General features: G+C 42.8%; 2 protein-coding genes across 3 annotated transcripts in view; one reads left to right on the top strand and one right to left on the bottom strand.

Annotated features, from left to right (window-relative positions):
- cog4 (component of oligomeric golgi complex 4) overlaps positions 1–12431 on the top strand; it is a 37836-nt gene extending 25405 nt beyond the window's left edge. Inside the window, exons 13-19 of one of the 2 annotated variants that reach the window (XM_033036006.1) lie at positions 289–351; positions 1538–1654; positions 3268–3360; positions 6053–6136; positions 8044–8145; positions 9346–9474; positions 10496–12431. In XM_033036006.1, the coding sequence (XP_032891897.1) occupies positions 289–351; positions 1538–1654; positions 3268–3360; positions 6053–6136; positions 8044–8145; positions 9346–9474; positions 10496–10630 (723 nt within the window). In that variant the 3' untranslated portion in view covers positions 10631–12431. The remainder of the gene's footprint in view (positions 1–288; positions 352–1537; positions 1655–3267; positions 3361–6052; positions 6137–8043; positions 8146–9345; positions 9475–10495) is intronic. The other variant, XM_033036007.1, reaches the window with a different exon arrangement.
- Positions 12432–14037: 1606 nt separating this feature from the next.
- The window catches only part of fcsk (fucose kinase), a 147644-nt gene continuing 141284 nt past the window's right edge, over positions 14038–20397 (bottom strand). Inside the window, exons 21-25 of the mRNA XM_033036003.1 lie at positions 19768–19887; positions 18887–19074; positions 17443–17542; positions 16770–16993; positions 14038–16306 (exon numbers count right to left, since the gene is read on the bottom strand). Coding sequence (XP_032891894.1) covers positions 16202–16306; positions 16770–16993; positions 17443–17542; positions 18887–19074; positions 19768–19887 — 737 coding nt within the window. The 3' untranslated portion in view covers positions 14038–16201. The remainder of the gene's footprint in view (positions 16307–16769; positions 16994–17442; positions 17543–18886; positions 19075–19767; positions 19888–20397) is intronic.

Here is a 20397-nt window from a genome sequence, read left to right as displayed (position 1 = left end):
TAACTGTATCTTACTGATATTTTTTTTTGTTTTTGTTTATTTTATTAGAAGTTAATACAGTACAAAACAGTACAGTGGCACCTAATTTTAGGTGCCAACTATGTCATACCGTAATCCATTCTATGTACAACCTCTAGTTTTATGTTAGGAGAAGGAAGTAAGCAAGACAAGAAAAAGAAAACAATAGAAAGGGGAAAAAGTGGAAAAATAGATGGTCTTACTGATATTGCTACAGATTTAATATGTTTGGTTCTGTGCTGTTGAGCTATTTAATATCTTCTCATTTAGGTGACTCTGAATAATGTGGAAATGTGCAGTGAAAATCTCCTGACCCTGAAAAAGAACCTAGAGGTATGATGGAATTCATAAGGACAAACATATTGCTGACGTTTTTCCATTTGCTCTCTTTGTTGCTAACAATCCACAAGTCACAAGTATTGGTAGACCCACATCACATCTGAACAATTAGTTAAACAATCACCCTGATTAATATGTTTGAACAGACCATTCAGATGTGAGCTGATTACCAATCCATCTCCATCCAATTGTTGGACACAAGCTTCTGGCCTTTGGCATCAATCCAGTACAGGTATTGAGAACTGGGGCTAGATTGGTTGTTCTGCTTCATGATCATTATTTGTATGCTTGGTTTACAGTTTATAGACAGGGTGCACCACTCGGATATAAATAACATCTCTTTGGGGGGAAAAAGGCAGGAAGGCATCTCTGGGCACTCCAAATAGAAGAGGGTGGAAGTATTAAATCCAGGCCTCAACTGACTTGCAAATCGTTTCCTTCTCTCTCGAGTCCCCTTGCGTGGTCATTTAAATGTGTTACTATTTAAAACCCGCTTCTTGACGGTATTAAAAATTATAGTCTTATTTTTTAAAACCATTTAAAAATCTGACATTTTATTAATTTTAGTCTCAAGGACAGTCTTATTACAAAGACTGTTTAGATTTTTAGATCTGCCTTTGTAAGAAACATTCATCTTCAGTAAAGGCCAGCCTGGTATAATAAAAATTGTCTGACCCAAAATAAAAGCTGCTCCCATCCCTATTAAATAAACATGATAAAATGCCTATAACAATATTAAACAAAATGGCAGAATGTGGTTCTTCCTGCCTTACCTCTCTTGATAGCAATGGGCCCAGCTTTGTCCTTGCTGTTTTCAAGTATAGTCACAGATTAAAAGCACAATTCTGTTTTTGTTATTCTTCTCCTTTTATGCACCACATTGTGTAACAGACAGTTTCAGGAGTTTTGTCAGCATTACTCTGTTTAGTTTCTTATTATTGTTATGTGCACCGAGATACCGTGAAAAACTTTTGTTGTGTGATCTCCAGTCAAAGAAAAGACTATACATGATTACAATCAAGCCGTTCAGAGTGTACAGATAAAGGATAAAGGGTACAACGCTTAGTACAAGATAAAGTACAAGATTAAAAATAGTTCAAAGGTCTCCAATGAGGTAGATGTGAGGTAAGGGTGGGTGGAGTGTAACTAAGGAATTGAAGGAAAGTACGTTTCTTCACAGAGTGACTGTACAAAGTTGTTCAGCCAAGGACTGGGAGCGGAACAGGCACAAGCAAAGATTGACAGCGGCCTATCGGACCTGGCTGCGGTATCCAACAAATTTAAGGACCTCCTGCAGGTTAGTTCCATGTAGACTGTCTGCTCCTGTACTGATTCAGCTGTGGCACATTCTATTAAGGATTCCACCTTTTGTGAAAGGCTCCCGGCTAGTGACTGCTGCACAAACTTTTGGTACTGGGATGTAGAAATTCCTCAGTGTGTGTAAACCTAACTGATTAATCATGGCATGATTTCTGGTAATCCTTGATGGCTTAAAATCAAATTTACCACATTTTGTCTTTTGACAAGTTAATTGCAGATCATAAAGCCAACAGGCCCATCAGTTTATGTGGGTGAAACATATTACTGTCCAGCAAATCCAGTAATGAAAATCAACCAAATTATTAAAATCCTTAATCAGGACTTGGTGCATGTGGCATCAATCAAATACTGGCCACAGTCGCAAATCATAAAATGTCTGCATTTAAATGTCACAATTTGTTCTGGTTTAGGGGCAAATAAGCCAGCTGAACAACATTATTGAAGATTATAAAATATTGCTTATCATCAGTTTTCTGAAATTTTAAATCAATTGGGTATGCTTGCTTAATTATTAAGGGCATTGAATATAGGTCAGGAAGTCATGCTGCAGCTGTATAGGACTTGATAGAATTATATAAAATTATGAGAGGTTATAAGTAGGGTAGATAATCAGAATATTTTTCCCAGGGAAAGAAGATAAGTTTAATGCAGATTTGCGGGGCAGGTATTTTTTGTGTAATGGGTAGTGGGGCCTGAAACGCATTGCCAGGAGTGGTGTTGGTGGCAGATACGATAATGGCGTTTAATAGGCTTTTGGATAGGCACATGGAAGTGCAGGGAATAGAGAGATATGGGTCATGGACAGGCAGATGAGATCAGTTTAACTTGGCACCATGACCGGCTCAAACATTGTGGGCTGAAGGGGCGTAGGAAGGAATTGAACCAAGAAATCTGGTTTGAACCAAAGGTAGATGCAAAATGCAGGAGTCCTGCTGCCTGTCCTGCTGAGTTACTGCAGCATTTTGTGTCTATTTTAGGGGTGAATGAGCCATCCCTGTGCTGTACTGTTCTAAGTTCTAAGTGAAATGCTGGAGGCAGATTTCTTGACTCAGTGTTATCATTAAAAAGAGGAAATAAGCAGAACTTATTTTCCCACCTGAGTGTGACCACATTATGTGGACATTCCCAGGTACATAGACTTTGCACTGATGCCAAGCTGTTTTGACACTGAAACATCCAAAAGACATCCAATGAAATACATCCCAAGTATTCCAATGTTACAAACATGGTCCCCATTTTTCCCAACAGCAAGGCTTGAGAAAGAGTGATGAAATAATGAGCAGATAATTTGTAGTATTGCATAGATAATGGATTGATGGGGCCTCAAATTAACATTCCTTTTGATAGATGTCACCTTCAAGAATGGCCCATTTGCACAGTACCAGTTTCAACTTTGGTAGGTGCAGGAAAGTGGAATGAATGAGTCTTACCACTTGGCCAAAGCTGTTTTAGTCATGTGATCAAGCGTGCGGTTCTTGGGATGTAATGTTGGCCCATGCACGTGTCTTATCAGTGTGCTATGACACCGTTGTAAAGTGCAGCTGAGTTTTGTTGCTCAGTTATATTAACAATTTGGATTTTGTCTTCCAGGAAGGCTTGGCAGAACTCAACGCCACAGCTATCAAGCCACAGATTAAACCCTGGATTACGGCGCTCCTCTCCATCTCCCATAACATTGAGGAGGTAAGAGCAATGAATCTGTATAACTGCGCAGGTTCACAATTGCAATCATCGATGAGCTAAGGAATTTGCTTAAGTCATCCTTCAGTGTAAATACAGGTGAGCTCAGAAATACTATATTTGAAGATTTTCTGTTGTGCCGCTGGCAAAATGTTGCCGCAGGTAGGCGCCATTTTAGGGCTCCCATACATAATATGTATTATGTTTACATATTCTGTTGTGCTGCAGCTCTCTGGACTCTTGACTAAATACATGCAGCCCTCAGAGATGAGGTTGCATAATTTAGTTGGGTTCTGCAAATTAACTATAGGTTGTTTTTTAATATAAATCTTCACACCAACTTTAAATTCTCAATCCGATTGTCACATCTCCCAGCTAGTAAAAGTGTCACCCTTCCAGCGACAAACCTGGTATTTTATTGATCCATGTTCCAAACCTATGCTCATGCATCCAGCAATATATAAATCCTTCACTGTCAGTGTTAGAAGGTCATTGCTTTACTGTATCTACTGGATGGACTATGTCATTCCATCACTAAATACTTTTTGATTAAATCTAAAATCAGTTTGTTTACCTTTTACAATCCATGTAGCAGTAAAATATCCTTGCTTGCATTTTCAGGTGCTATTCAGCTCGTATAAGCATTGCTATTGAAGCTAAGCCAAAGCATTTAAAATATCCCTACCTTTTCCATGTATCAGAGCTCTGCATTAAAAACAATCTTGGGTTTATCTCCCACCCATGGACAATCAATCAAACAAATCGCACCAAAGAAACTGGATATGCCTCTTCACCTCCAACTGTCCAGCTTGGAATTATACTGCCTTTATTGTCATGGGACCCACATTCTGGAACTCCTTATCCACCAGCACTGTGGGGATACCCTCAACTAGTAGAGTCACTGTCACTGGATGGCAGAGACCCAGTTTCAATCCTGACCTCGGGTGCTGTCAATATGAAGTGTGCACATTTTCATAATGATCACGTGTGTCTCCTCCCCCCCCATCCCAAAGATGTGTGGGTGGGTAGTTAGATGGCCACTGTGCAGGTGAATGGTAGAATCTGGGGTGAGTTGATGAGGGATTAACGTAGCATTTGTATAAATGGGTGGTTGATGGTTTATATGGATATGATGTGCCAAAGACCTTGTCTCAGTGCTGTATTTCTGTGACTTTTAAGGACTGCAGCAGTTCAAGAATTTGGCACTGCTGCCACCAAGGGCAAATAGGGATTGCCAATGAAGTCTGCTTCCCAAAAATTGAATAAATAAAAACAAAATTAACCAAGGTACTAATATACAAGATATAATCTGTTATTACAGATAAAATCATAAGGATTGGCTTCAAGATCTCAATTACAAATACGATAGTGGCGTTTCACATACATTACATCCAAGAATGTTCTGATAGCTCTCGTTGTATTCTGGATACCATGAAATTGCTGCAGAATATTCTGCAACAGTGTGCTGTAACAATAGCAAAACTGATAATAGAGCATAGTTTTATGGTTCATAGTTCATAGTTCATAGTTCAAAAAACATAGTTCATGGCTAGTTTTAAAGAATCACTTTAAGGAGAGGAAATTATTGGGGTGGTATGTCTAGCAATGTTACAACATTTTGAGATTTTAAAAATCAAGTCTGTAATTTATCCCATCAGATAAAGCATAAAAATAAGTTTAATTTGACACCTAATTCACTTTCATATCTCAAGTATTTAAAAAGTTATGGCCATTTTCATACCGGGAAATGAGCATCTTGTTCCCTATTGATTTTCTATGGACATAACAAAAAAGCTGTGATCGTGAACAGTCAAAAGCCCATAACTTTCTTAAAAATTAAGAGAACTGAATGAAATTTTCAGTTATCATAGATTGAAGCATTCTGAAACAAATATAAAATAATCTTACTTGGATGACCTGAAATTAAAGCATATAATTAGTCAGTTACCTAATTGTAGCTAATTCCAAACTTCAATTACTAGATCTAAACATCTATCCATTTCTTAATAAATGATTAACATTTTTAAATAGCCTAAATGTCCAAATAATATTCACAAATAATTCACAATAAAACATGATTTTAAAATCTCATTTACATTAATTTATAGGCCAAATGGAAGGAATTTAGTGTTTAATTGCTGTAAATAAATGTCCATTTAAATCAGCTTTCCAGTGGGTCCCCGTGGAACGCGCTGGTTTAGAACGTTCACATTGCGGTAGATTTGTGACCCCAAATGCCCAGAAAAATACTGCGGGATATAATGGGCCCAAATTGAGCTACTCGCAATATTAAACTTTGTATAAAGGGATCTTTAGAAGCCCTTTTTAATGTAAAAATATACAGCATACCTTCTGTGGTTTGCTTTATGAGACCCTGCGGTTACTGGCGGTCGCGGGTTTAGAGATTGATTTTTAAACTACTATAACTATTATTCAAGGCCTTTAAACCTAATAATAGCTTTTGTGACGGGGTCTTTCAGCGATTTTTCGTTAATAATTAACTAGGCTGAACATTTTCGATTGGAACAGCTTAGAGAAAATCGCGTTTTAAACCCGCCCCCTCTAAACGGCGCCAAAATCGCGCACACCCGCAGCGACAGATTTTCAGCGACGCTTCAGGTAGGCTTTGCAACATACCTACTATGTCCCAAGCTGCAGAATTTGCATCTGCTTAATGTACACTATTTTATTCCAGGAGGAGTTTAATGATTATGAGGCCAATGATCCCTGGGTCCAGCAATTCATTCTCAATTTGGAGCAATTAATGGCGGAGTTCAAGGTGAGTGTGCTCGCAACGTGATTGGAATTGTAGTTTCCCCAACCATTACATGTAAAATTATGTAGGTGCAGCAGTAGTGGAGATTGTTATTGGCTCTGTTGCGTTCTTTGCCTCCCTTGGTCTGTATTCTCCTGCAGCATCTTGCTCCTGTAGTGTCAGGGATGATGCCGGGTCGACAATGACTACACTGACACCCGCAGTCAGGTGAACTGCGTAATATGGTTCATTTATAGTGATAGGAAAGTTCAGGTCTGTGTGGGGCGTTGTCCCTCGTCGTCAGTGCGCATGTGAGGAGGCATTGGCAATGTTGTGCTTGTTGCAGCAGTGCAGTCCTGGTCTCGAAGAACAAGGCACCCAATCTCAGTCTTGCCCCTGCAGTTCACCCTTGCCGCGAGAGAAGATGCTGGCAATCTCAGACGAGTCATGACAGCTCAGCTTTGGACTTGAATAGGAGGCACTGATCCTAATGGCTTAGTCTTTGCCTCTGTGAGTGGGCATATCCCTCGTTGTCTTTGGGCAGGTAAGAGGCACTGACAGTCTCTGACATGCCCCGCCCATTCAGTCTTGGCCTCGGTGAAGACATCGATAGTCTAGGGCTTGTCCTGGCTGCTCAGTCTTGACCACACGGTAGTGCTATTGGTCTCAGTTTTGTCCCAGTGGCTCAGTCTTCCTCCAGACTTGCAACAGAGGAGCACAGCTAGCAGGGAGGTGCCCCACTTTCTTTCTTTCTCGCTCTCTCCTTTCTTCCTTCCTATGTCTCTTTCTTCCTCTTACTCTCTTGCTTCTCTCACCCTCTACCCTCTCTGGCTGGAACACCTGGGTTTATAAGGAGTAGGCTGATGTGGTTCAGGTGGGCCAATCCAATTTCAGCTATTTGGACATAGTTGGTAACTATTTGGCTGAAGTCTCCGCTCAATGTTGCTGAGGTTTGGCCTCTCCTGGCCTGTCTGCTGGGGATCCGAGCGGCATCCTAGGAACAGGGCGCTGTCATACTCCATAAAATGCAAGACAGTGTCTCTGAATTATTTCCCTCACATACTTGCTTCCATCCTTGCTATCTCTACAGTAGTATTAAATCTCTGGGTCTTTCATCTGAGGTTCACACATTGGCCTTTTCATGGTGAGAGCTCACGAGGGCCGTGGATCTGGGGTCAGCAAGGATAAGCGCATCCCAGGATACCCCTTCTGACTTTCACCAGTGTATGTTTGTGTGTGAGCATGAAATGCGGATGTGGTCTGGTTTCCCTCTCTCTCCCTCCCCCTGCCGCAGAGTCTGATTACAGTGGAGAACAAATACAGACAATCAGTGCTGTGGAAACACATCTGTGCGAGTGGCAATTTCTTAAGGAGCAAGGAAACAAACGAATGAGAACAATTTTAGACGCCATTTTGTGCAATGACTCCATCTCGTTACGGACGATTTTTCAATAATATGGCAAAGCCCTGTTAGAATTTAACCCCTGTCCCTGTGTTATTTCTGTTGAGTTTTAGTTTCTGACTTTTATTGCTGTTGTTCTCCCTGGGGCAGTGTGGTGTTGCAACAATTAGTGCTCCAGAGACAATAGTTCCTGACCTCAGATGTTATTATAGAGCATTCCTCTGGGTGCACTAGTTTCCATCCACATCAAAAACCTATCTTGGAAGATTACGTGGTTACTGTCAATTACCCCATAGTATAGTTAATGGCATAAGGAATCAAAAGGGTGCCGATCGGCATGTGTGTGAGAGAGAATAAGTTGCTGGGGTAACGGGAAATAACGAGAGGGGAATGGGATTGATGGGATTGTTCTCCTGGGACCATTGGACCAAATGGTCTCTTTCTTTGTCGTTACAAATGTACAAGGTGTTAAGATGTTGTGTGGTTGGAGGAAAATGATCAATCCTTCCCATATATTTGTGTTCTGCAGGTTGGACTGTCCCAAGTGATTTACGATAACCTCACCAGTCTGATGACCAGTCTGATCGCAATTGAACTGGAGAAGGTGGTCCTAAAGTCAGTGTTCAGTCGGGTACGTGCACAGAAGTCCTTGAGTATGTTGCCACTTTGCGAGCCTTGGCCTGAAAGAAGCTGAGCTGACAGTTCAGTGTATTCAGCTACTGCCCACCTGGCAGATGTTTGGAAGGGTTGCTCAGACTAGGCTTTGACTGGAGATTGAGGGGAGAGTGAAATCATTTCCTCTATTGGTAGTGTTCAGAATAAAGTGAAGCCTTGTGAATCTGGGAAGTGCCCCAAATATAAAAAAGGCAGTCGAAATGCAGTGCTCCCTCCAAAGATTAAGTAACTGTGATTGAATATTTTTATTAGATTATTATGCAAGGGCAGCCAGATTGAGTTCAAATATAGATCAGATGTGAATGAATGAACCCCTATTCTAACATTGGTATTATACCAGACCTGATCAGTGATCTGTGCTGAATGAGCTGATGTTGGCTGAATTGAAGGGAAGTAGTGTTTGACCTCTATGTTCCTCAGCTGTGGAAAGGAAACTCCCGATTCCTGTTCCAATCACTTACTTTGGACTCTGCAGGAGCATGGAGTGTGCAGATTTTGACTAGAGAGGAAGTGGTAAACAGTAATTGCAGGGCAGTTAGTTGAACTTCAATGTTTGGCGAATAATTATAGTCATTTGCTTTTATAATGGCATGGACAATGTGAGCTGAATGGAGTCCTGTGTTGTAAAGTTTATTTGATCTTGTCTGGAGCAAATACAAGAGGTGAACAAATGTACATCCAGACAGCCCCTGGGTTATGACAGGGATTCATTCTGACAACTGTTCATTATTGGGAAATGAACAAAAACAGTTAATGGAAGTGGATCACAGAATCAGCTGTGGCAGGGAAGTGAGCGGGAAGAACAGCCACCAGCTGGCCTCCAACTCGGCAAGTGAGCGAGCAAGTCTGCTTGGATCCCAGCTTGGCTCGGCTCGACCCTTTATTGCAGCTTGGTGGGGAGAGAAGGCACGCGGAAATGCGTAGAGGGTACGTCGGAGCTCGGGGACGTCTCTTAGCGCTAACGGCAGGTACTCGGGAAGACTTGCTAACGGCAGGTAAGCACGGGAAGACTCGTGAAGATTTTTCAACATGTTGAAAAATGTCCACGAGAGCCCCGAGTACCAAACTCAGGAGAACTCTTGGAATTAACTCGTACCGTGGGACGGGTTTAACAAAACCTCTCTCTCCTGACCATTTTGTTTTTGGTATTCCTTAGCTTGGCGGGTTGCAGTTTGACAAGGAGCTCCGATCGCTCGTGGCTTACCTGACATCAGTGATCACTTGGACCATCCGAGACAAGTTTGCTCGCCTCTCACAGATGGCAACCATACTCAATTTGGAAAGGGTGAGTGTTTATTGTGAGATAAAATAAACTGACTTGGATTAGACTCAGTATCTTTCATGACATCCCAGATCCTTTACAACTGGCTCACATGTTTGCATAGACTAGGAAATGGTTAAAGGGCAGAGCAAACAGTAGGTCATTTCAGGTCGACATTTCTTATTGCATTGTGTAAAGTGCCCTTGTTATTGATGCTGAGCTCTTTGTTCTTTGGCAAACTGGTATGGTGTATACAAAGATTGGTGGGAATTGTTCCCTGAACTTGATGACCTCCTATGTTATAGATAGACAAGATAAAGCAAGATAGTGGTACTACAATGTGCACAGAAAATCTGAGAGGTCGATTGGCCTAATAATCAGGAATCATTCCCATCTCTGGCTGGTGATTTCTCACTTTAATTAACGTCCTGCTTCTGATGTTTGCTGAAGATGCTATGCAATCCTGCTCCCCATGTCCACCGTCACAATGGAGAAACAATTTTCTTTAATCGTGCACAAGACTTGTGGATCATCTCCTTGCGTCATAAGCTGAAGAATTGTTACAGCTTTAAATGTATTTTTCATTATCTTAACAGCTAATGTCTCATTGGATTTTATCCCCAGTAATATTATCCTTGTTCCATAACTCGGTCCCCTCGAGTTTGCCATCCTGGCCATTCTCCTCTCTCATATACCTGTGTTTTATCGATGATGAAAATTGCAAGTGAGTTCCAAATTGGCATCCTCATTGGTGGATGTACTGCCTGTATGATTTGCTTTGATTTTTTTGTCCGAATATTCTCATTTGATAAAGGCCTTTCACTGACCATATGTGTTGAAGTGAATTCAACAGTCTGACACTGGAGATCCTTTCCATTAGAACACATCCATTTCCTGTTTATTGCTCCCATGTCTACTACTCCATCACATCAGTGTAATATCTCTGAGTAGTTATCAAATATACAACTCTGTTATAATGTGTTCTAGATCTCAGAATAAAGTGTGGATTTACAATAATGTCTCCTGTCATGTTCTGTCCCTGCAGGTCACTGAGATTTTGGATTACTGGGGACAAAATTCTGGGCCATTAACCTGGCGTCTCACGCCTGCCGAGGTTCGTCAGGTGCTTGCCTTGCGGAACGACTTCCGTAGTGAAGACATCAAGAGGCTTCGCTTGTAGTGTCAGCACCTGGGCAGTCTTCATGGAATTGGTTGTTATGTATCCTCCTGGGGGAGTAAGGTGCAGAATGTCCTAGCTCCAGGTTGTGGGATGGGTTAAATAGAAAGCTTCATTTTCACAGTCGGATTTACACTGAAAATGGCTCCCACACTTTGCTAACCAAGATGGGACATTCAGTGTGCATTATTTTACAGGCTCCCTGGATATGATTAGCTGCGGTGCATCTAGGATACATACTCTGCTGTGGCAATGACAGGAGTCACTCCAAAATACCTGACTACGCACCACTGGCTTTGCTTTATGATGCAGCTAATGAGAGAGTTGGGTTGCTTGCAGTATAATTCCCAGAATTTCCAGAGCAGTCTGTTGCATTGCTGACTTTACCAACCACCAGGAGACTGATTCCACCCTGGGATATGCTGAGATGACTGACCGTGGTTGGATTAACAAAAGCACTCCATTCAAGGTGAACACATGAACTTCCAGCTCCTGGTTACTGTTCATTAAATCCCGTAGGGAAAACGTGGGCTTAATGCCTGAAGGGACAACTGGTCTGGAAAACTCGCTGCAGGGAATGGCCTTTTTTTTAATGAAGTACCAAAGATACAAGTGCAGATGGGAATGAGTTGACCTCCAGAGTGGGGCTTGAATCCACAACTTTGAGATCAGAGTGTTACTTGGTGGTGAATAACCCAAATAATACCAAAAATTACAGACAATCTACTCTCTGCCTAGGTGTGCCCTGACAACGAGATACATGTATGTGACGCTTAAACACAGATGAAGTCATGTACAAATGCATTAACTCATGTTATTTAACAAGATTTATGATGTCATGAACACAATGAAGGACCTCCAGCAGGCCCACACTGTTAAGGAAAAATGATTTAAATGTGAATTATTTCAGAGTTAAATGGAAATTAATTAAAGACTCGGGTTGGAAAATATTCATGGAGAGAAGAAGTGAACTAATCTTCAGTCCGATGGCACTGAGCTTAAATGCTGGCTCAAGGCTCGACATCATGACTCTCAGCTGTGTACACTGTAATACCCAATCACTGCAGCAAACAGACACCAAGGCATATTGTTAAATACTGTACAGAAATTAAAACAGAAGTAAAAGGACTGCAGATACTGGCATTTTGCGTTGAACACTGGGTGCTGGAGTAACCCGGGGTCAGGCAGCATGTTTGGAGGACATGGATAGGTGACGTTTTTGGCCGAGACCCTTCTTCAGACTGATTGTAGTAGGGGAGAAAAGACTGAAAAGTTGCCTATCCATGTCCTCCAAAGATGCTGCCTGACTCATTGAGTTACTCCAGCACAAAGTTCTATGGAAGATGCATCATTCCATCTCGAGCAAGCAGAATTGGTACTTCAGTGTTCAGCTGCCCAACAAAGTGCTTTAAGCAATGGGAAGTTCTTGTACTTGTGTGGTGAAACAAAACCAAAATACTGCAGCTGATGGAGATGTTGAAATAAAAACAAATGCCAGAGAAACTCGAGTCATTGGTCTGAAGCATAAACTCGATCTCCTCCCACTTATGTGTATCTAGTGTTTGGCTTTTATCATTCTTCTAATGTGTTCTGTTAATTCATGTCAAACTCTCTGACGCTGAAAATTAACAATTTGTACAGTTTTATTCTTACAGATTTACTTTGTTTTAAAATGTTAATAGAATCTATTTAATTGTCCAATTTGACGTTAAATTCATTCACTGCACTTCTATCTCAGTCCTTGTGATTCTTTTGATTAATCTTATTCATTAACAAAATAAATGATTTTCTCTCTTGGTTCATATTTTCTGCCTCTGAAGTGATCACTTTAGGCATTTTGTTTTATGATCCCATGATAGAGCAAATCGGAAGTTTGGGCCTGCAGTATAGATAGATAGATAGATAGATAAATACTTTATTAATCCCCTTATTCAGGGGAAATTCTGATGTCCATGCAGCACACTAATAAAAATACAACACAGTATTCGTAAAGAAATTCAACACCAAAACATCCCCCCACAGTGATTCCCACTGTGGGGGAAGGCACAAAGTCCAGTCCCCATCCCCTTGTCCACCCAAAGTCGGGCCCAATTGAGGCCTCCACAGTCGCCGCCACGGCGCCCGATGTTCTCGCCGGGTGATGGTACTCCGGCGTCGGGAGAACCCCCAGCAGCTTGGGGTGCCAGGAACGGCCCCCTTCCCACCGGAGCCTGCGGCTTCCAAGCCAACAGACCACGCCAGACGGAGCTCCGCACACTGGCGATCTCGGCGAGATGTAAGTTCAACGTCGCAGCTGGCCGCTCCGCAGAACCGCGGCTCCACGATGTTTTCCTCGGCGGTACCAAGCATACTGGAGTTCCAGCGCGGCGACCCAGGAAAGGCATCGCCCGCTCCGCAATAGCGCTCCAGCGCCGCACTGCCGCCAAAGCCGATGTTCTGCGCCGCCGCCGCCGCCAACGCCCTGCGCCGCCGCCAAAGCCGATGTTCTGGCCAGGTCCCCTCAGGGAAACGTCGCTCCAGGACCCGCTGGTAGGCCGCGAGGACAGGTCGAAGACGCTGCACGGAGGAAGGCAACCCCTCCGACCAGGTAGGGACTTAGAAAAGCAGTTTCCCCCTTCCCCCCCACACATAAAAGATTTAGACCCCCTGACTGTACATTTAACGAACTCAAAATAATAAAAAAAGAAGGGGAAAAAACGGACAGCCGTTCAGGACAGCGCCTCCTCCGGAAATTTATGGGTTCGCTTATTCCATATATTTTGCTATAATTTTCAAACATTGTTATTCCTCTTAAATTAAGGCTACTAAAGTTGCAAACACTTAATATTATGTTGGGATCTGGAGCGTTAATTCATTTTTTTCTGGTATTTATCCAGTGGGCAAATCCTGGGTCATGGTAGTTGTTCTTCTGCCAGTATCTTTATAATTTAACTAATATTACACTATTCCAGCTCACTGAATATATGTTAAACCCTGTTACAGGGAATATTGGATGCTTACTGACCATTTGTTACTGTGAAATTGAATCTGCTGCTGCTTAGTTGTATCAAATTATAAATTAGCCCCATTGTAAGATCCGACTGAGTACCTGAACAGTTCTGGGGTTCAGGGAGACAAGCAAGTTGTGGGGGTTTAAGCACCACCCACCCACCTGGAAATTCACACAGTATTGGCAGCACCAAATTCATATAATCATAAAACACTAAAAGGGGTTATTTGATTTCTCGTGCTGATGTTGGATCTGTAGAGGAGTGGCCCCGTTCTCCTGTTTGTCAGATCATTTCTCGAAGCCCATGTTTCCCTTTGGAAAGATTGCCTGCTCTTCAGCAAAGTGATCTTGTTACCGTTGTTAATTCCGGATCTAAACTTACTCCCCTAGTCTGGTTCAGTCAAACACCGAGTACGAACACTGGAATTCCAACTCGATTTTATTGTATTCAATACCGCGGGACCGATCCTCTGAACCACTTACTCGAGCCCAGCCTTGTGCAAATAGAACAGACTAAAGACAATCGGCACAGCCCAATGTGCTCCCCACCCCTTTATACCCCTCCGAACTAAAGGCGCGAAAGTACTTGGGGGAGGCAGCCCCTGCAAGCCAATTACCGATAAATACATAGAATGACAACTCTTTGGCCCAATTATACAACAGTACATAACATAAACACTTCCAATAAGTAAAGAAACATTACCATTCGATAAAGAAACATCTGGTGAGGCCACTCTTCTGGACCAATCACAAGTACCGGCAGGAAGGTACTGAAACATAGTTGAGACATACCATTTCCCCAACCAATCACAAGCATGCCTTTAGCATCAGGGCATAGCTGCACCTGCAGAATCCCAGACATCGTGGCAACTTGTCAGCTACCTGGACCGAAACCTTCTGCAACCCCTTACCAGGCTTCAGACTCCCTGGACCCATCTATGTCACATGGGTCTCCAGTTCCCTGCAACTGATGCCACCCTTCGTGAAGCAGGTTTCACTGACAGCTGCCATTTTCCCAAGTACCCGAAACCCCTGCATATTCACACTGCGGTTCAAGCCACACCTACAGGAACACCGCCATCAGCTGTGCAGATTGAGATATAGCAAGTCAATGGGTGGAAGATCAGGATTGGAATAACTCAACAGCTTCATGGGCTCTCTGGAGAAAGCCAAGGATAAGGAGAGGTAATGGTGTGTGCCAGTGTCCAATATCTGAGGTACAGAAGAGGACATCAATCTGTCATTGGTAGGGACACGGCAAAGGAACTACATAGTGAACTGAGCATGCTCATGGAAATGTGATTACTCTGAAGTAGCCAGTGTAAACTTGTCCTTGAAAACAGTGCAGAAGCAAAAGGACCGATGAATGAGAGACAGGAAGGGAGCATGAATCAGTAAAGGAGAAACCACAAATAACACGTGACAGAGTTTTCCAGACTTGAATTATGTACAATTCTCAAAAAAACTATGGGTTACTCTTTCAGTCCAAAGGAACGAGAACTATTTTATATTCTCAAGGTAAGGGAAAAATTGTGAAGTTAATGAAAAATGTTCACTCTGAAGGGAAAAATCATGTTGTTAAGTTAAAGATTTTCACTCCTAGGAATATGAATTCTCAACCTTGCGGGCTGTGAATATACAGTGATTGACTGTTTAAAACTAACTGGACAAGTGGCAAAGAAGAGACGTGAAAATAGAAAGATGAGATATTGATGAAAACCGAGGTGAAGGTCAACTGGAATTGCAGGGTCATTGAGGATGGGAGGTTCTTGGAACCGCCACCTTCTCCCTTTAGCAGTTTAATTGTCTAACGCCATTCATGTCTTGATGTTTATAATGACATGTCCTTGCTCTGACCTGTAGGATGTGAGATTACATAGCTCTGCCCATTGCATGCAGCTTCTGATATTTAACGTGTATGTAGATCTGTATTGCACAACATCATTTTTTAGGAATGCTGACTGGCAAATTCCTCTGCATTCTTCATGAAACCAGATTAATCCCTGCCTTCAAATAAAGATAGAATGAAGAATATGCAAGTCTACGAGTTAAAGATTGTGGTGTGCAGCATCTCATGGATGTTTAGGTTTGAGATGCCCCATCGATACTGTTTGTACTATTTAACAATTGTACATATTTAAAACTCTTATTAATGTTATGTCTGTATTCCTTCTTTATGTGCTGCAAAATGGCAAGAAGCATTTCACTTCACTACACCTAGGTGTATGTGAATGTGACCAATAAAATACCTTTGATAGCTTTGATTTAGCTTGCTTGTAGTGCCACACAGCACAATGGATTGTGTCCTCGTTACAATGAAGTGATTTTGCCACCACAAGGACTGCAGTGGTCTCTTGAAACATCTTTCTGGAAAACGTAATTACTTCATTATGTCAACATTAATTTCTTCCGATGTATGAGACAAGTTCTGGAAAGGTTCTTATTTGTATTCATTCATAAGAATGAACTGTACTAAAAACATCAATAATATTACAGATGTCATGATGTAGTTGGGTCCTTTGTTATTTTCCTTAATTGATGATGGAGCAGAGTTTGCTTTAATTGGTCAGGCAGAACCAGGGGCGTTAGATAATCTGTGTGTGATTTGGGTGTCCCTCTGGTCCAGTAATGCACACGCTGAGTCCAGTCTCATCAACCTCCACCTCGTGGACACTGAAGTTCCCCAAACCCTGCAGGCAAGTGAAAACAAAAGCCATTAACATCTTACCTCAATCTTTCCGAAAACAGACCTGTAGACTGAGCTGGGATTCCAGCTCGGGCAAGATTGGAAGCTAGGCGCACATTGATACTTGACAATATATTGAAAATCATTTTGACCTATTAAAGACTGGATGGGAGAGGATTAAAAAAATGTCTCCTCATGACAATCTCTCTGTCTACAAATGCCCCCATTCTGCAGTCTAGACAAACTGCTCAGTCAAGCTGGGTCCAAATAATTTATGGTTTATTTATTGATTTTTTAATTAAGAAGGCCAAGCTGTGGATTTAGTTGCAAGTGGGTGGGGAGGGGGGGGAGGGAGGGGGGCGGGGGAGGGGGGGGGGGGGAGGGAGGGGGGGGAGGGAGGGGGGGGGGGGGGGGGGGGAGGGAGGGAGGGTGGTGCTCCAATGTTTGTTGTCCACTGGCCATCTTACCTCACTTCCTCTCAGTATCCTCTCAATTGTTTCCTTCTGACGAGGTTTTCTGGTTAGGAGATAAAGGAAGCCTCCGCCCCCTGCCCCAGCCAGGCTCTGCCCGTGTACGTGGGGCTGCAAGATGGTCATCATCTCTCGGACTGCCAGTGGCTCACATCCAGGTGCCATGCACTTCTTCTGCTGCCAGTAGGTGTTGAGGCACTGCCCGATCCAAGAGAGGTCACCTGTCAAATACATGAAACATACTTTGAAGTGTAGATTTTTCTCTGTGCTGTTCTCGCTTTCCCTGCCCTGAACATCTCAACTACAGCTGGGCATGAAACAGCTGAAAATAGCGCTCGTCAAGCTCTCAGTTTATCCTAGCTGCTAATATACAATCGATCGCTGTTGTAACGTGTGAAGACAAGGCTCCACAGGGACTAGCAAGGTAAATGCCTTGGTGATGCTGACCCAGGAATTTGGAGGAATTCTAAACCAAATGGTTCTTCTGTAAGTGGCTACCTGAAGGAGCAGGCCACATCTGGCAGAATTAACTTGAACTCATATCTGATGCTACGGAGCTAAGTGCCACCAACTCAACCCTGGGTGCAGAGTTGATCCAGTGTATCCCAGGATACAGGGAGGCTCTGGTAAGACAAATTGCTTCAAGACCATTCACTTAAAACTTGCTTACCTTTCATAAAAGCTTGTGCACATTCTTCTGCGTTCCTAACCAGTGCGTCTGTGTTCTGCACAATGCTGGGCAACCTGGCATACCAATTCCGCAGAACATCCTGCAAAACAATCAAAAACCACCGTGGAAACTAAGTTGTTCACACTGGCCTCAAATCAAACTTTCCAGCAGCTTTGACCAACGTCACTGAGAACTGAAGATTCTCAATATCCCCTTTATGCTGCTCAAGAAAACCGCAGGAAGAGGTCACTCAGCCCAACGAAACTATGCCATTTCATTAGATTATGGGCAATGAGTACCCAAAGCTTGAATATTACAATCGCCTACTGCATTCACAGCTTTATTTGTGGGAGAAAATCCTACACGTGCATCATTGTTTCCTATTTCTGCTCCAGCTGGGCTTTGATGTAGGATTAAGGAAATGCCCCACTAGCACCCAAATAATCATGTTCCAGAGCCCAACCTACTTGCTGCCTAAAATAGTTTTCCCGCTTTGCTTTTTGTGTTCCTTGCATTTTGACCATTCCACCAATGGAAACATTTCACTCTGTTACCTCTGTCCACATCCCTCACAATTTAAACCTGTGTTCCAAGGAGAAGCACAACTGTTTTTCTAATGCATCCAAAAAATGTCCTATCCCACGTATCACCCGAGTGAATCTCCTATCGCAAGGCTGCATTTCTGGTTTTATCACCTGTTCTGAAGTGTGGTGCACAAACCTAGCCTGTCAGTCTAGTCCTGCACAGGTCACCTGTGCAGGTCTGGTCATCACACTAGGACATGGCTAGGGTGCAGAAAAGATTCACAAGGATGTGACATGAATTGAAGGGTTAGTAAGACTGGTTAAGTTTTCCCTGGAGTGAAGGATGTTGAGGTGACATTATGGAAGTATATAAAAGTATGAGAGGCATAGTGTACATAACCAGTGTCTGTTTCTCCCTGCCAATGGTGTCTAAAACCAGAGGGCATAGGTTTAAGCTGAGAGGGAGAACATTTACAGGGGATTTGAGTTGTTTTCCCCTGGTATCAGGAATGAGCTGCCAGAAGAAGTGGTGAAGGTAGGAGCAATAACAACATTGAAGAGTCATCTGGACTGGTACTTGAATGAGCAGGGCACAGAGGGATACAGAATTATTGCAGGCCAATGGGATTTTTGATGTTTATTGTCACGTGTACCGAGGTACAGTGAAAAGCTTTTTTTGTTGCATACTATCCAGTCAGAGGAAAGACTACATGAGATGGGCATAATGGTCAGTCAAAGGGCTTGTTTCAATGTTGCACACCTTTGATTCTGACTCCAGGAAGGTGGGCTGTTACACCCAACTGACAGACTATGAAAGCCATTCACTGTCCTGCCTGAAGTGCAGCCCATCCCACAGGTGAGAGAAGGATCGGAGTGATTAGTATTACAGAGTATTCCATCGATGCTTGCCGTGGCCTCACCTGCAGAAGGTTGCGGGCGAGGCGTGTTTTTCCCGTGTACACCAGCAGCAGATGGTCATTCAGGGTCTTCACAAACTCGTCTGTCACTGGAATACGTTCAACATCCACTCGTAAGGGCAACTGGGGCTTGGACCGACCGATCTTGATCCCAGGCACCAGGCCTCCGACTTGATCCTGCCAGCCTCCACCTAGACAAGGGATGGAAGAGTTATGAGGTCAAAGTATCTTTCACAACTGCAGGTTCCAATGTACCGTACTGCTGATGTACATCTGAGGTTGACCAAAAGACCCAACAAGGCAGCGTACAATATGAAATGTGACCAGAAAGAGAGACAGAAATTTGTCTTGGATGATAACTCATGGATTGGCAACTCTTGGGACTGTCCACAATACAACAACCAGGAACTGAATTCACAGTTAAACCCACAGCAGGCTCTTTGTCTGATAATACCCATTGGATACTCCTGATTAAGATAAATATCTATCCCTCTGGTTTCAAGTGTTGGTTGAGAAATAAGTATTGGTTAGGAGACCAGCGTGCATATTCTGCACTGAATAATGCTGAGAAATCTGTTATCGATGCATTATTGAGGCCTATCTGTCTAATCAAGTGCCTGTATCATAGAATAACATTGGGGCTGGAAAGAGGAGATGGAAAAAAAAGCATTTCCGGTTCTAACTTACGTAACATCTGACTTACGCAAGGGTCTGCGGGATGTAACCCTTACAGGAGTCAGGAGACTCAACAGACCTTGCTGAGCAGACACTTTACTTCTAACTGATGACATGTCTCTTCTAGAATTGGTCACAATAAAGGAATTGCCAGGATATATTCTATTGATTATCACAGCCTAGCAATCTGCGATGGTGCTGCTGGTTACCTGTGGTCAGTATCTGTTCCAGGTGAAGCACAACATGGATAAGGGAAGTGGTATCACAGGATTTCCCAGCTGCTGAGATCAGGGCTGCTACCACTGCGCCCGCCAGGATGCTACTTGTACCTAAGAACATAAATAGTAAACAATCTAAAAATTACATCAATGTATTTGCTGAATGTTTAAACACTCTCAGTATCATTAATGACAGACACAATGATTGTTTTACTGATTCCTGGGATGGTTTGTCAAATGAGGACAGATTAGTGGCACAACAATGCAGCTGCTAGAGCAGCCACCTCACAACTTGTGAGACTCCGGTTCAATCATAAGACAACTCAGGCATTGTCTTTGTTGGTGTTTAGTTGGTGGGTTAATTAGGCATTGTAAATTAGCCCATGGTGCATTGGCAGGAATCTGGTGGGATAGTTGATGGGAATGTCGAGAGTATAAATGGGATTAGTGGAGGATTAATGCAAATGAGTATTTGATAGTCAGCATTGACTTGGTGGGCGGAAGAGATTGCTTTTGTTTAACTGTAAGATTAAGCAGACTAGGCCCATACTCACTTGAGGTTGGAGGAATGAGAGATGATCTCATAGAAACATAGAAAAGGAAGATGTGAGTTGATGTTTC

The sequence above is a fragment of the Amblyraja radiata genome, chromosome 17 (assembly GCF_010909765.2).
Source record: "Amblyraja radiata isolate CabotCenter1 chromosome 17, sAmbRad1.1.pri, whole genome shotgun sequence".
Taxonomy (NCBI): Eukaryota; Metazoa; Chordata; class Chondrichthyes; order Rajiformes; family Rajidae; genus Amblyraja; species Amblyraja radiata.
Note: the sequence above shows the minus strand (reverse complement) of the source record. Positions and strands in the feature narration are given on the sequence as shown.